We start from the raw sequence: 14,561 nt of genomic DNA, 5'->3' as shown, positions 1-14,561 counted from the left end.
CACTACCAGTCAAAAGTCTGGACGCACTTTACCATTAAATTGGAGAGAAAATCCTAATGTGGACCCTGAGCCTCTTTGATAATAAATCAAATGTCATAATTTTCATAGACATTTTGCTGATAAAGTTAAGCAATTAACAAAACGGCAACCTAAATGAGCTTTGAAAAATATAACAGTACTGTTTTTTTAAGTGTGTATTTTGAAATTCAACAAGCATGATTTAATTCCAGTAATCTATTTACATGATTTTCACTTAGTTATTAAGAATAAATACAATTAAACCAAGCATGATATCATTGCATCCCACTGTCAAAAGTGTATGTTCTATGTGGATGCATGCTAATTTTGTTTCCATTAGTCCATATTGACCTCAACCTTTTGGGTTGAGTGACTTTTTTTTTTTTCAGTGGGGGATTTTGGAGCAACACATTGCAGTGTGTCTATTAAGAAAATTGCTATAAACTCAGTTCACAGCACATTGTCACTTCATGTTTATTTTCCTGTGTTAAGAGCATATACAGTAAATAACGTGTGAATTTAATAAACACGTTTTTTTAAAAAGCCTTTTATGTAAGGATGACACAAAATACATATATGTGCTCCAAGACTAGATATTTTAGTTGGAGGCAACATGTTGCACCTTTACATCCTTTTAGGGTCCAGAAATTTCCTCAATTCAGACTGTACAGTTTATATGCACATGGGATTTTCTTATTTAAAAAAATAAACACAATGAACAAAGATCAGTACAGTACAAAAACTCATACAAACCATCCTCTCATAATGTATGCTCAAACATGCCTTTCATGATTTCTTATGTATACGCAGATGCGCACAAACATACACTGACACACACACACACACACACGTGCGCACACACACACACACACACACACACACACACACAATTTTCTGTGAAAGGTTGCATACAAAAAGTTTTGGTGTTTTTTCCAGTACATTCGCTTAGAGGCTGCAAAAGAATCTAGAAAAGTAAAAGTCATTGCATTTTACCTGCTTTTTTAGGTTACACATAAAAGCACCACCCTGTGAGAAGCATCTTTTTTTTTTCTTTTTTGTGACTCACAGGGCTTGATTCATTTATTTATGAATTCTTGAAGAATTCACATATCAAAACATTCATTAGTTATAAAAATATATCAAAAAATGAATGGACTTTTACACAGTGTGGTCCACTGGTCTCAGAAACATGCTGTAATAATGTGGGTTACTAATCATGATGCTGGAACCTCATAGATGGATCATGACGCATGGGTACCTCAGCACAGACATGTCAAAGATTTTGTAGTCAGTTTGTGTCCATTTGTAGTTTTGTGCCTTTTTTTAGATGTTTAAAGTCAATTTTTAATTCTTTTTTCTTTTTAAAGTAATTTTGTAAATATTTTTTTGTTTTCTTTCATTTGGTAATTTTGCATATGTATATAATTTTCGCTGTTGATTTCTGTTTCTTTAGTAGTCATTTTGAATCATATTTTAGTGGTTTAGTGATTTTTTTCAGAATATGTGGTATGGTCATTTGACCTTCCACCACAGAAATGAACAGTCTCTTCAGTGTTTTCTGGTCTAAGGGTCCAGTAGGACCATCCATGGTGGCAACATGTGGCTGACGTTAAATTTTATTTAATGCTATGACTGGCTTCATATCTTCTGGATCTTCTCTCCAATAATAACAGGGTTTTGTTTCCTGATCTTCTCAGCAGCATCAGCTTTGTAGTCAAAGGTGCATTTGTGAACGTCTGAGTAACGGTGCATGCTGCAGAACACATTTCCACATCTGCAGTCAAAGCCTGCAACAGAGGGTATTAACATTAAGGATTATAGAAAAAAAAAATTTTTAACATTACCTAAAGGCATTTAATCACACACACTGATGGCTGAACAGTGTCTGGCAGTTACATTACAACACTGCTAAACAGCACATATTGTATATCATCCACTGTTGTTTGCCTGACAGGGTAGCTCAGCTGAATCAGTGATACTGTACAGTCTTGAACAGGTAATTGAACAATTGGACGATACATAATGAACAGCAGCCAGTGCTCACGATAAACAATCTCCAGGTTCTGTTCAGACAGTCACATCTGTTTGTTCTTCAAGAAGTTATTACACTACGCAACTCCCACTAAATAAATAAATCATCTAAAACAACAGGATATATGCAACATAATAATTATTTATGTTGTGCCTACACAGAAAGCATTCCAGCTGTGTTTTTCAGTTACCTGTCTCACCCTGGTCTAAATGAACAACTACACTTTTATTTTAATCAGTTACATATCTACATAGGCTTCAAAATAGCATGTGTTTATCTGACACTTTACGTTTGTAGATAGATAGATAGATAGATAGATAGATAGATAGATAGATAGATAGATAGATAGATAGATAGATAGATAGATAGATAGATAGATAGATAGATAGATAGATAGATACATACATAGATACATAGATAGATAGATAGACACTTTATTCACCCCCCATGGAGGAAATTCAGATTGTCCTGCAGCTCTTACATTAACTTTAACATACAAATTTCACTATAAAACATAAAATAAAACATGAAATATAATTAACAGATAAAGGCACTCAGTCAATAACATATAACATAAATAGCATATATACCATATCAACAATTACTATTAAAAAGTCTACTGGCTGTGGGGACAAAGGATCTCCTCAACCTCTCAGTTCTGCAGCACAGTGAGATGAGCCTCCCACTGTAGCTGCTACTCTGTTTAGTCAGTAAATTGTGTAGGGCGTGTTTATTATTGTTCAATATAGAAAGCAGCTCGTGTAAACTAAGTGTGAACTAGAGGAAATATTTACAGCCACTGAGCCATTACAGCTAAAATGTTTAGAGGCAATGAGCACATCCTAAATTTGTGAGCCAGTTTGGTTTGTGCATAGAACTTCAGACATACATATATTACTACATACTAAATTTAAAACGATTATGCCATTGTTAGCAGTGTGTTTGGTGTCAAAATCTAAACGATATTGTAAAGAAATCCTCAATAACTGTTAAAGATCAGATCTATATGGACAGAAAAATATCCAAATCAGTACTGTACCTGAATGCATCCTAGCAGAGTCCAGAATGTTGGACCCTATCTGAAACCCATGGAAAACTGAACCGATATGTATAAAACAATTTCCAAAAAAGTAGTTGCACACATTTTAGTACATGGACTTTTAACCACACCCAACTGGATTAATTGGTGATGTGGTATGTGTTAAAACAGCTTAAAGATTTTCAGGGCCAGCCAATAATTACCGTTTTAAATGTTTTATGTAACTGGGCAGGTTTTCGTGTCAGCTCTCTCTGTGGACTGTGTCATACCTATCAGACCAACTTTTTTGCGGCAGGTGAAACAGCGGCTCCTCTTGGCTTTACGCTGCGTCTCTACAGGAGTGCACACTGTCACATCAGCCTGAGATGCTGAAGGAAAAACACAGCAGTCACACAATTAGACTCACACCAGAAAAAGGTAATAGGTAACTCAGTATTAATTTTATAGCCATATGAGATACAACTGAAATACAACTAGCGTAGGAACATGATAGCATGACAATTTACTTTCCAGAAGGTAGTTAGATGGACTCCTGCTCCCTCAGCTAGCTCATCACTCACCTCTCTTCACATCTATATTTTCATAAGAATCCTCCACCTTCCTCTTCTTGCTTTTATTGGTGCACCTTTTCATAGAGGTGCCATTCCTCAGCACTGCTGTCTGGGTTGACAATTTTGTCCCTGAGCAACCTGCTGAACACTGACCCTCCAGCTCACTGCCTACAGACACAGACAGCAACAGCTCATACAGCCACAAGATGTCACTGTTGTCCAGTGGCAATTTGTTTCTTCTGAAGAAGTTTGTTGGTGCAGCAGTGGGAATACTCGGTGACATACAGAGTGCAGATCTTTGTATTAGCGGATAAGGACTGAAAACCATAAGAATTGTTATCACCAGCCTTATAAGTCTTTTCAATTACCTAAAGATCTAATATGTAACAGGAGAAAATTGGTCCGTACTTATACCACCCATGTATTCAGCAACAACTTAATTTGAACAGCTGAGTAGAGCTGAGTTCAGCTTAGTTTATTATTAATTAACCCTGGACTGTAACTGGCTTGCAGCAGATATAACAACCAAACAAACAGCACAAGACTAAATAGGTAAAAACAAAGAAGGACAAAGGTACGTTTGCAAAGTCACAAGACAACCACGCAAACTCCTCACAAAACAAAATTCCTTTCTTAGTTAAGGCAGGTGGGATGTGGAATTACTTCTGAGTATCAGAGCGTGCAGTACTTTTAAAAACATTTAATTTGATTTGAAAATGCAGCAGAAGGATTCTCAGAATCCTGAATAGCTTTTGTATTGTATTTCACTGTGTATAATTCAGTCTGTTATCTGCTAATTCTGCAACCAGTGCAGAACCATGTTCCACTGGCTGACTGAGAAGAGTAAATTCACTGCCATAGAAATACTGGTAATACCCAATATCTGAAAGTATTCAGGGAAAATCTAGAATTGATTAAAAAAACAAATATTGGTGTGATAATGTGTGCAGTTTGTTAAGACACAGCACATTCACACACAGTGAAAGAGGAACAAGATAAATCCTACTTTGTAAGTAGTTGACTGTCAGACAAGTCTTTTCTCCTGAGGTACTTTCTTCTGGTGAGGTTGCTGAGTTTATTGTTGGGACACTAAAACACAGAAAATGAATAAAATAAATACGAAAAATTCATGTTTATATAATAATAAAAAAAGGACTGATCATTTGTGTTCAGCAATAAATATCTGATCAGACAAGAAACTAGACAAATCTCTAAAAAAAAAAAAACAACAGATTTTTTGACCACTATCATTAATATATTACAATACTATGAAGTAATTTTTCAGGTAGTACCTGCAGTGTGCAGGCTCTGTGTCTGCAGAGGATACGCCTGCAGGTGAACTGTCAGGACACTGTGCTTGGTGAGACTCTTCAGTGCTGCTGTCAGTAGATGAACCTTAAATGAAAAACCATACTTCACAGTGAATGTAGCTTTTTCTTTTCTACTGTGCCTGTGTACAATCCTCTGCTGCCGGATAACTGAACCTGGATGGTTTTACTCGTCAAAAACTGGCACCTACATTACCAAGTTCATTAGTACAGCATCTTTCAGCAGCAAGGCAATTAAGACATAAAGGGAATTGAGACAAGATATAAAAGAAACACAAGATGCTATAAAAAGGCACATTACACTGGAATTAAAAAGAGTAACTAGTTCTACCGAAGACCTGAGGCAGTCTCTTAACAAAAGACTGAACAAAACTGTTTCATTGTCTCTGTAGCTCGCAGTTTCCAGTCCAGTGTCAGTGGACTGTGCTGCACCTATATAACCACACCCAACAGTGATGTCACTGGATACACTGATAGATCACAAGGTGAGACATCAGGCCACTGGAGATCAGCAAAATAAGATTTTCAGGGAGTGATAAGCATGTTACTAGGTCCTGGATTTTATTATTTGCCAAACTGCTTAAAAAAGCGTCTTTAAAGTGGCCATGGTGCAGTGATGCTATCAGCTTTCAGCACTTTGTATGTCCTGCAACATGCAGCAGGGAAAAGCACGGTATGTAATAGCTTTAATCGTGTAAGAGGTCAGTAAATATAACATTTAATGATCAACCTTGTATTTTTGTAACTCTCACCTGCTGGGCTCATGCACCCATTGCTGTTCTGTCTCTGGAGGGAGTCTTTGTGGCACAGTGAGCACATGCCGTTATTCCTGGAGCTGCCATAGGAACCACAGCCTGTGGAGCACAGCAGAGGAGCCTGGCTCTGATTGGTCTCCTGGGCCATGTCCTTCCTGTGGGGGACAAGGGTTAGTGTGTGCAGATCAGTGCTGTTACAGGAACAGTTAAAAGACAGCATAGCACTGGAAAAGGGGAAAGTGATGTTTGATCAGCAAAACACAGAAATGTAGGGTGCGTCTAATCACAGTTAGACATTTCAGTGTTGGCTGATGTCCCACAGGAGTCTTTGTGCCAAGGTGACACTAAAAATAGACGCAAACATAAAACACTTACTGTGCCTATACACACCTGAGCTGCAGGCTTGGGTTAAATACTGTTAAATACCCAAACAGCTGTAACCAAGTTATCAAGCCAAATGCTGACATTGTACTGTGAATGACTGTGCAGGCAGCTGTGTGTCAGCTACAGAACTTTTCTTAAAACAGGAGAAAACTGACATTAAAGCAAACTAGATGCCAATAAACCAACTGTACAGTTTTCATTTCCTGCTTCAACAACGCTCTTCTGTTCTAATAAAGCTTCCTGTATCAGGCTCAATCGACACAGAAGCAACAGACTCTATTACAAAAAGTCTTTAAGCCATAATGAAACTAATTGTTTTGACCGACCTCAGTTTTCGTCCCAAATCCCCTGTCTGCACTTCTTTCTCTTCCTCTCTACACATCCGACATCATTTGGACCGATCCGCAATACAATAACACCCCGAGCCCTGATTGGCTGGATGCTTCTCAAGCCAAGCCCACATCCCTGAGCTCATTGGCTAGAGGGCACGTCAATCATTTCTTATTCTCTTCAGTAAACAGCTGCTTGGGGATAGAGAGGAAGTTGTGAGAGTTGGAAATAAGTCACACAAACTTCAGCATTGCCAAGTTTAACCATCTTCAAACCAGCACTAAAGTGTACCCAGGCCTAGAACCTGTTAGTTTAATTTAACAGGCTCTGTGTTTGAAATTCATCTCCACTGTCACCAGTTCTCTGTGGTTAGTGGCTGCAGCAGCAGTTGATGAATAGTTAAATGAATAGTAGAATAGAGTTAAATAGTTGGATTTAAGAGCAGTCCTTAGTCCGACCTTACCCCCGTCGCTCCTCTGCCATGAAGTCCTTTCAAACCAACCAAAATAAATGGTTTGCTGCACAAAAAGCTGGGTCAGATATATGTAAATACCATAACAACAATACTAGTTGCTCTTTGAATCGTTTCCAAGAATGACTTAGGAATTCTAAGGCCTAAATCCTTAAAATAATATAAAAACATGGAGAGTAAACTAACTTCATGAGTAGAAAAACAATAGTTTAAGTGTTTATTGTATTAAACCCCCAAAACAAGTAGATACTCACCTTTTTTTACTTCTCTGCTAGTGACTGATACAACTCAGATTCTTCTGAGCAACCATTGTTGTTTTGTTTAATTGCCCACAACACACCAACAGAAACACAATTAACTTGCTACTAGGTCATGGAGCAGAAATGAGCCATGGGCCCCTAATAAAACATTTTCTAAACATTTGTATGTATCCTCCTTATCCTACACACACTGTGAGATTAGATCAAACACACAGGATTATAGGATAACCTAATATTTAAAAACCTCTCACTGTAGCCTACTGGCTAGTGAAAGCAGAAGAATGATATTTCAGCCACTTGAATTAATTTTTATGACCATGAAACAACAACATATTGAAACACAACTATTGTCATTATTACACACTTACTTCTTAAATTGCTACAGCCAACTTTAATTAGACAGGGCAGCAGGAAAATACTTTTAATTTAGAATATGGAAAAAAGAAAATCTCCCTCTGAGTTATAGCCTACACAATAAGCAAATCTAAAATCAAAGCATATTAATAATGATTTCATCTCGCAGGTTGTCTTTACTGTCCCTTCCCGGAATCCGTACCGCAGACCTACTTGTGACAGCTCATATTTAAACGAAGGGAGAATGGCCACTCTGCGAGCTGCAAAGGAGCTGCTGAGGAAGCAAGTGAAGCTAAAAGTTGCAGCTTTGAGTGACGAAGAGAAACAGCGACAATCCGTAGGCGTTTTGAAGACGGTGAGGAAACTTTAATGCCTTTTGGAAAGGAGGCTGTAGCATTTCTAGCACTAACTAACGTCACGATCAGTTTCCCCACTGGACAGAATGTCGTAAGAGACTCTGATAAAGTATTTTTTAATTCGCAGGTTTGACTATAAAACATTGAATATTACCAAATACTTTATATGACTGTATATGTTTAGTTTATGTTTTCAATTCGGCATAGTTACAGCCTGTATGTCAGGGAGCTCCTATTGAGAAAAAACATTGTTTTTCTATCTTCCTCCAGTAAAAAAACCTGACAACGTTACCAGTCAAACAATCAGCCAGCATTGAAAGTTGGAATACGATTGAAATAAAGTAGATTTGGTCTTTACAGTCCAAGCCGAATAGATAGGTTTAATCTGTCCACCCTAACAGATGTTTTAAGTGAGCTCCTAACTGTAAGGTAACTGCTGATGATGAGATTAAATATTATCTTGCGATAGTTTTGAATACAGTCTGGCCTGGGTGAGAGCTATAGACCTTGAGACATTATGTTTGGTTATATCAGAAATGCTCGCTATAGTGAAAATTATTACAAATTTTCATATACAATTATAATGTATAACTATTACATGAATGTTATGTATTTAGAGGCAGATTATAACTTCCTCCTCTTCCTCTATATTATCTTGCAGCTGATCAGTCACCCCAAATATGTCTCCTCTGAACGGATTGCTGTGTACCTCAGCACTAACGATGAAGTGTGCACTGAGGAAATCATTAAAGACATATTTAAATGTGGTAAGAGCTGCTTCATCCCCAGATACGAGATCAAAACCAGCCATATGGACATGTTGAAGCTTAGCAGTCTGCAGGATATTGAGACAATGCCTCTGACATCCTGGAACATCCGACAGCCACCTGAAGATGACAACAGCAGAGAGGAAGCACTTGAGGGAGGTAAGTATGTGCACACAGTGGATCACTGATATCCAATATGATCATCAACTGGCAATTGTTGGTTTCAGAAAGTTACAGAAAATTGTCATCAAAGGCACATGTCTGATGTTGGAAAGGTGTGCATGTCTGCCGGGGGTCTGTCACCTCCATGCAGTTTATGCATAAATCCCCCATAAGGTCTTGACTGTATTAGGTTAGTGGGTAAGGGGTCGTGAGGTCTGTAGTATTTCTTCTTGATTGTAGGTGTCTTATTGGATACCCTTTGTTTAATGTTATCTTTAATCAGCTGTGAGCAGTATAAAAAAAGTGCAAGTTGTAGTGTTTTGTCAGAAATATTAATGAGCCATGCATATGGTATAGTCTACTGGGGAAAGACTGGGATCTGTGAATAATAAAATATTAAACATGATAAGAATGTGCTTAATAAAAACAACCACTAAAGCAAAATAAAAGCTATAGAAAACCCAACTAAGATAAGTATCTTTGGATGTTGTTTAGTGTGAAATATTTTGTTTCCAGCTGACTGCTCTGACTGCTCTTTGCCTAATTCTTTAAATACTTTGTTAAATTTGGATTACTAAGCAAACGGCAGCCCTCAAACAGGAATGATTCACTTCTGCCAAACAGAGAGCAGGGTTTCAGATCCTGTTACTGGACCTGCAGGATCACTTAAACATCAGCTTTATTCACTTTTAATATTGGGAGCTTGCTTTGGAATAATTTTACAAAGTACCTGAATGGCAGCAGGCAGCGTGAGATGCTTGAGAACACTTTGGAGAAACATAATCAGGCGCATAGAATCTGGACTCATTAGAGCTCTTTCATAAACAGAGTCAACCTGATAGGGCTGATGTTCTGTTTATAGATGGATGGCAGATTCACAGTATGCTTGTAAAACATAATAAACTAAAAACATGGTCCTATTTTTTAACTTTTTAGTTTTTTAGAATTGTAATTGACAGAATATTACAGAGTAATTGCATGTTCATGACACATAGTTCATGACACATAGTCACACAGTCTCTCTCAAATACATTCTCTCCCAAAAATGACCAATAATTTAATTCTTTTGTCGGCCTGTTGCCAGAACAAAATGATCCAAACTGACCAGCAGATAGAGCTGTTGTTCCTCTAAAGAGTTTTCCCACTCACCCATTAAGGCAGTAACTCTGTGCATGGTCAATAGAATTTGTTCACCTGACCTCTGGATTTTCTAAAACAGTGTTCCTGCATGAGTAAACCTTAGACAAATTCCTTTAGCTGAATCCAAATGCGTCACATTTGAATGCCAGAAGCAAACATTTGGATTTTGTAGTTATAGAAAAGTTACGAAATGACAGAAACCATTTATTGATGATTGCTGTTTATTTGTTGATTGACTAATAAATTTATCAGTGCAGTTCTGGTGTGAGCTCAAACCAGGAGCTTCTTTTAGCTGCTCTCTGAGTGGGACTGATGACTGACAGCCTTGGTATTAAATTTGTTCTGGAAATGGAGGAAAGGTTGTGTACAATATATTCATTATTACATGCTTGCCAGTAGCGTTGGGGTTTATATATCTATAATTTAGGAACTCATTTGTTGCTGATTATAAATAATCTAAATAAAATATGCAGGCTATAAATGAGCGTATGCATTGTTTAAGCACAAAACTGTACATGTGCAGGCTCCAGAAAAACATTCCGTATGTTTCAGTGATTGAGATTCATGGTCATCTGTGATTGATTAAAAGGGTGAAGCTCACTCAGAATCTCAGATGGGAGTTTCTGCAGTTTATTATGAAGTACTTAAAGTTAGCTTTAGGTATTGTAACTTGTAATATTAAATGTCATAGGGCTCGCAAAATCTCGTAGCCCCACAGGTTGTCTGATAGTCTGACAGGCAGGGTGGAGACCAAGCCTGTCAACTTTGGTAGCCCAAGTTGAAGACACAATATCCCAGAGACGTCTGACTAGTGATTTTGCGAGCCCTGTGCCATATCTTGGACACAGTTTGTCTGACAGTTGTCCAAATTTACAGACAGAGGTAGGTATTTTCCAGACCTTCATCATTGATTACACTGTCTGCTCACGTTATCCAGGAGGTCTAGACCTGATCTTGGTGCCAGGCCTGGGTTTTGACCGGTTGGGGAGGCGGCTGGGACGAGGGAAGGGTTTCTATGACATCTACTTGAAGCGCTGCAGCAGACATCCCAAAGGAAAGCCCTACACCATTGCTTTGGCCTTCAAAGAGCAGCTGTGTCAGGAAATTCCTGTAGATGACAATGACATGCTCATTGATGAAGTCCTGTTTGAGGATGATGAGTGACTAGTGACTCACTAGTGATGGCCCATTACCTCAAAAACATGCTTTTGGCTTTTGGTGTACAGCAGTTTATCTGTTTAACCTGACATTTCCATTTAATACACTTTTTGGGGCAGACATTTTGATTTGTTATAATAAAATGTATGTATAAAATTGTCATAGCTAACAACAGCAGTCACAACGCTGTAACTTATGCAGCATTTTATCCAGTGTTTCGCTCAGTATCCTCCATCATTGTCCTCACACTACAAGCAAACAGAAACCCTCCTGCTCTGCTGCCTGTGTTTTTTTGCCTGCTGTCTAAAAAAAATATATATATATAAACAAACAAACAAACTTTCTTTCCTGAACAGGAGGTCAGTCCCAGCACCCATTATCAACCTGGTTGGCTGTAGAGAATCTGGCAGTTTTTCAGGTCAAAGTTCATCATCATATCATATTAAACTCGAAGTGAACGAAGTGGAACAGTTTGTGACTGAAAGTGTCTTGCCCAGTTTCACTGCCTGCACCATTAAGTATGAATATCACCCTAAGTGATCTGGGCAATTTAACTTATGTGGAACAAACAGACACAGATTATTCCACGCAGGGTTTTTTATGCTTTTGAAACACACTGGAAGAGATCTATCAAATGTTTCTCAATTAATTGGATAAAAACTAAGTGAGTCAGGCTCAACTATCTTAAGCATTTTAACCCTGCTTGTCATAATTAAGTTCACAGCTACCTTTCTAAAAACACTGATTTTTTTATATATAATGCATATTTGAAATCTAAATTCCTAATAGAAAAATATTCATGCAGTAGGTCTTTGAAACAAAATGTTGCTTGGTATGAGTCATTTTATTACAGAATGGCTGTTTTAGATTTTGTCTACCTATCTCATCCATTGTATGTCACTGGATGTACTGTCTAGTCTCATGTGTATGGCAAATATTGCAATTGTAACATGGCTTTGTTTGTCACCGCTGTGTGTATGTCACAATTAAGCCATGCAGATCATAAATATAAATGTAACCCAAGTCTGGGTGACAGAAAAGCATTGCTTTAATAAATTGATGAAGTCTGCAATGTTATGTATCTCATGTCTGAAAGGGGCTATAGGTAGCCATCTCTTTCAAGGAGATTGTTCTGCATCAGCTGTGTTCAGTGCTGTCATTCCTTCTCCTTGGTGTGTTGTGCTGGCTTTGCCTTTTCTACAAACCTAGAGATTTCCTTCAGCGCTGTGCTGGGTAGCTGTGGTGTCGATTGGTACAGGATGAAAAGATGTGCAGAAAACTGGTGGCTTCTGCCAGTAAGATACCAGGAATAATTTTGAAATAATTTGTGAAGGTTTTCTCTCCCTCAGTGACAAAGTGGGATGTTGTGAAGGCTGGTATAGATTCAACAATATGACAGCATCCAGGACTGAATGTCAATAAAAAATGGTCTGACAGAGAAAACAAGGTTAAAAAGCTGCTGTCTGAATTTACAATAAGACCTGCAGGAACATTTTCACTATTTGCTACCAGGTCAAATCTGGTAATATGGTCAAATAATTTGACCATACTGTTTAAAGCCAAATTCCTGAAAGGTTCAACGTTTTTTCTATAAAGAAGACCTCCCAAAGTCTATTTACCAAAATCCAAAAGAATTTCTAACATGTTGCCTGTCTGTGGTATGACAAACTCATTATGTGTTCACCCTGAAAGAAACAGAAATGACCTACACCAACAATTTCTCACTCATCATGTCATCTCTTGCTTCATAGTAAAGATGCTATAGTTTTGCTGTAAAACTATAAAAACTTGGCCACTGTTATGGAAAAGGAATTCAAATACTACAATGAATTGTTTTCTGTAAAAAATACCATCTCATCATATTGATCAAATAAAATACATCGACTGTTCAGTACTTGTGTGAAGCTCATGTATTATATATAGATTTGTGCATGTGCCATAATTTTGATCTGAAAACAGTCTGCTGATGACATGGGAAGAGTTGGTGCACTTAAATGTATATTCTCTAATTATTTTGTCTGACCACATGACGTGATGTGAAAACCTTTTTTTCTGAACATGTAGCTGTGGCACATGTGACCACACATGAGGAGAGAGGACTGCTCTATGTTTTTAAAAGATATTCTGTCATGGTTTTAACACAGAAGTGGAAGAACTCACTAAAACGGTCGTACACTGCACATCTTGGAAACCTGAAAGTCAGTACAGGAACAAACTACTGTATATATGACATGGTGTTGAGTGATTTCCATTGCTGAATAATTGAATCAGGGTAATTTCAGTCTGAACATTGGCCACAGTGATCATTCCTAGTGTTTCAGTCAGCCAGCAGGATCATAAATGCATCTTGGTTCATAGCTGTGGGGGCTAACTTTGTGTTATGAATATTTATGATACATCACATATTATGTTAATGTCTCATTTTATAACAGCGCCAGCTGGGACTAAAACCTGCTGCACGAGTCAGGGCTGATCATTAGCTTCACTGTCCACCACTACAGTGTTTTCTGTCAGAACAGAACGTCTTCCACATTTCTGAAGGAATGCCAGTGTGGTTATGTCACGGGTGAAGTATGTTAAAGTCCTTTCTTCGACTGGGGAGCTTCTGTTTAAACTTATTATAAAATCAACTAAAACAGAAGTTAAAAGAAAACAACCGGCCAGGTGCTACTGGACAGCCACAACTCACCCATCTGTGGCTGCAGATGTCTTGGGGCCCACTGCTCCAGTTAGCATGTCTGTACAGTAGGGGTCCTAAAAGAGCTACATGAAATACTGAATGGCAAAAATGCAAATAATGTAATCAATGAGGCTCTGGATGGTATTGTAGGTGTAGTGCTACTACATCTAATTTTTGGTGGTGATAAAAATGGAGGAAAAATCATATCTATGGACATTATGAATATAAATTGGCTTTGAATCTATAATATATGTAAATTATTTAAGAATGAAATTAGGCTTAATAAGGCTTCAACCTTCAAGTGCAGAACACAGACACAAAGGGAGCAGTTTTTCTATTTGGTTTAACCCTTTGATGTCGACCAGTCGACCAGTGTGCCCAGACAGTCCTGAGATTATGAGCCCAGGAGGGTCCTTTGTCACTGATTGTGGAGCTGAGGATCAGGGACAAGGAGGAAATAAGCCTGTAATGATGCACTTTTTCTATTGATTAAGCATTAGAAAGCAAAAACTGTCACTCCTGAGGATTACATATACACATTTGGAGAACTAGGAAGACTCCGGCTACATTTTAAGGTGCATTAGTTGCTCATAGAATTAAAACAGTGGGATGTTGATTTTAGAATGCAACTGAAAATTTGCACTTTTACTTCCACATTAGATTTTAAGCAAAGTTTATAGCTGCACATATACCAGCACAGTAGCCTTTAAATGTTGACTAAAATATGTTACAGCAGAGTTGCATATTTCACACCATAGGCCTCCATTATAAAAGT

At 37.9% G+C, this 14,561-nt stretch overlaps 2 protein-coding genes across 4 annotated transcripts; one reads left to right on the top strand and one right to left on the bottom strand.

The window, feature by feature from the left end:
- Positions 1–467: 467 nt before the first annotated feature.
- zfand6 (zinc finger, AN1-type domain 6) lies at positions 468–6,522 on the bottom strand. 3 transcript variants are annotated; one of them, XM_026294291.1, is made up of 7 exons: positions 6,434–6,522; positions 5,721–5,878; positions 4,933–5,035; positions 4,647–4,729; positions 3,359–3,457; positions 3,090–3,129; positions 1,670–1,805 (listed from the first exon to the last, which is right to left on the bottom strand). In XM_026294291.1, the coding sequence occupies exons 1-6, from the start codon at positions 6,487–6,489 to the stop codon at positions 3,101–3,103; spliced, it is 528 nt and encodes a 175-aa protein (XP_026150076.1). In that variant the 5' UTR covers positions 6,490–6,522; the 3' UTR covers positions 1,670–1,805; positions 3,090–3,100. The 3 variants fall into 3 exon arrangements, with proteins under 3 accessions (XP_026150075.1, XP_026150074.1, XP_026150076.1); XM_026294289.1 differs by lacking the exon at positions 3,090–3,129 and having other exon boundaries at positions 474–1,805; XM_026294290.2 differs by lacking the exons at positions 3,090–3,129; positions 4,647–4,729; positions 4,933–5,035; positions 5,721–5,878; positions 6,434–6,522 and adding an exon at positions 3,650–4,635 and having other exon boundaries at positions 468–1,805.
- Positions 6,523–7,721: 1,199 nt separating this feature from the next.
- On the top strand, positions 7,722–12,997 carry mthfs (5,10-methenyltetrahydrofolate synthetase (5-formyltetrahydrofolate cyclo-ligase)). The gene is made up of 3 exons (XM_026294397.1): positions 7,722–7,878; positions 8,541–8,805; positions 10,886–12,997. Exons 1-3 carry the CDS (start codon positions 7,768–7,770, stop codon positions 11,110–11,112), a joined length of 603 nt encoding a protein of 200 aa, XP_026150182.1. The 5' UTR covers positions 7,722–7,767; the 3' UTR covers positions 11,113–12,997.
- The last annotated feature ends 1,564 nt before the right edge of the window (positions 12,998–14,561 follow it).

This window comes from Mastacembelus armatus, chromosome 3 (assembly GCF_900324485.2).
Source record: "Mastacembelus armatus chromosome 3, fMasArm1.2, whole genome shotgun sequence".
Classification (NCBI taxonomy): domain Eukaryota; kingdom Metazoa; phylum Chordata; class Actinopteri; order Synbranchiformes; family Mastacembelidae; genus Mastacembelus; species Mastacembelus armatus.
This window is presented reverse-complemented; position numbering and strand designations above follow the sequence as displayed.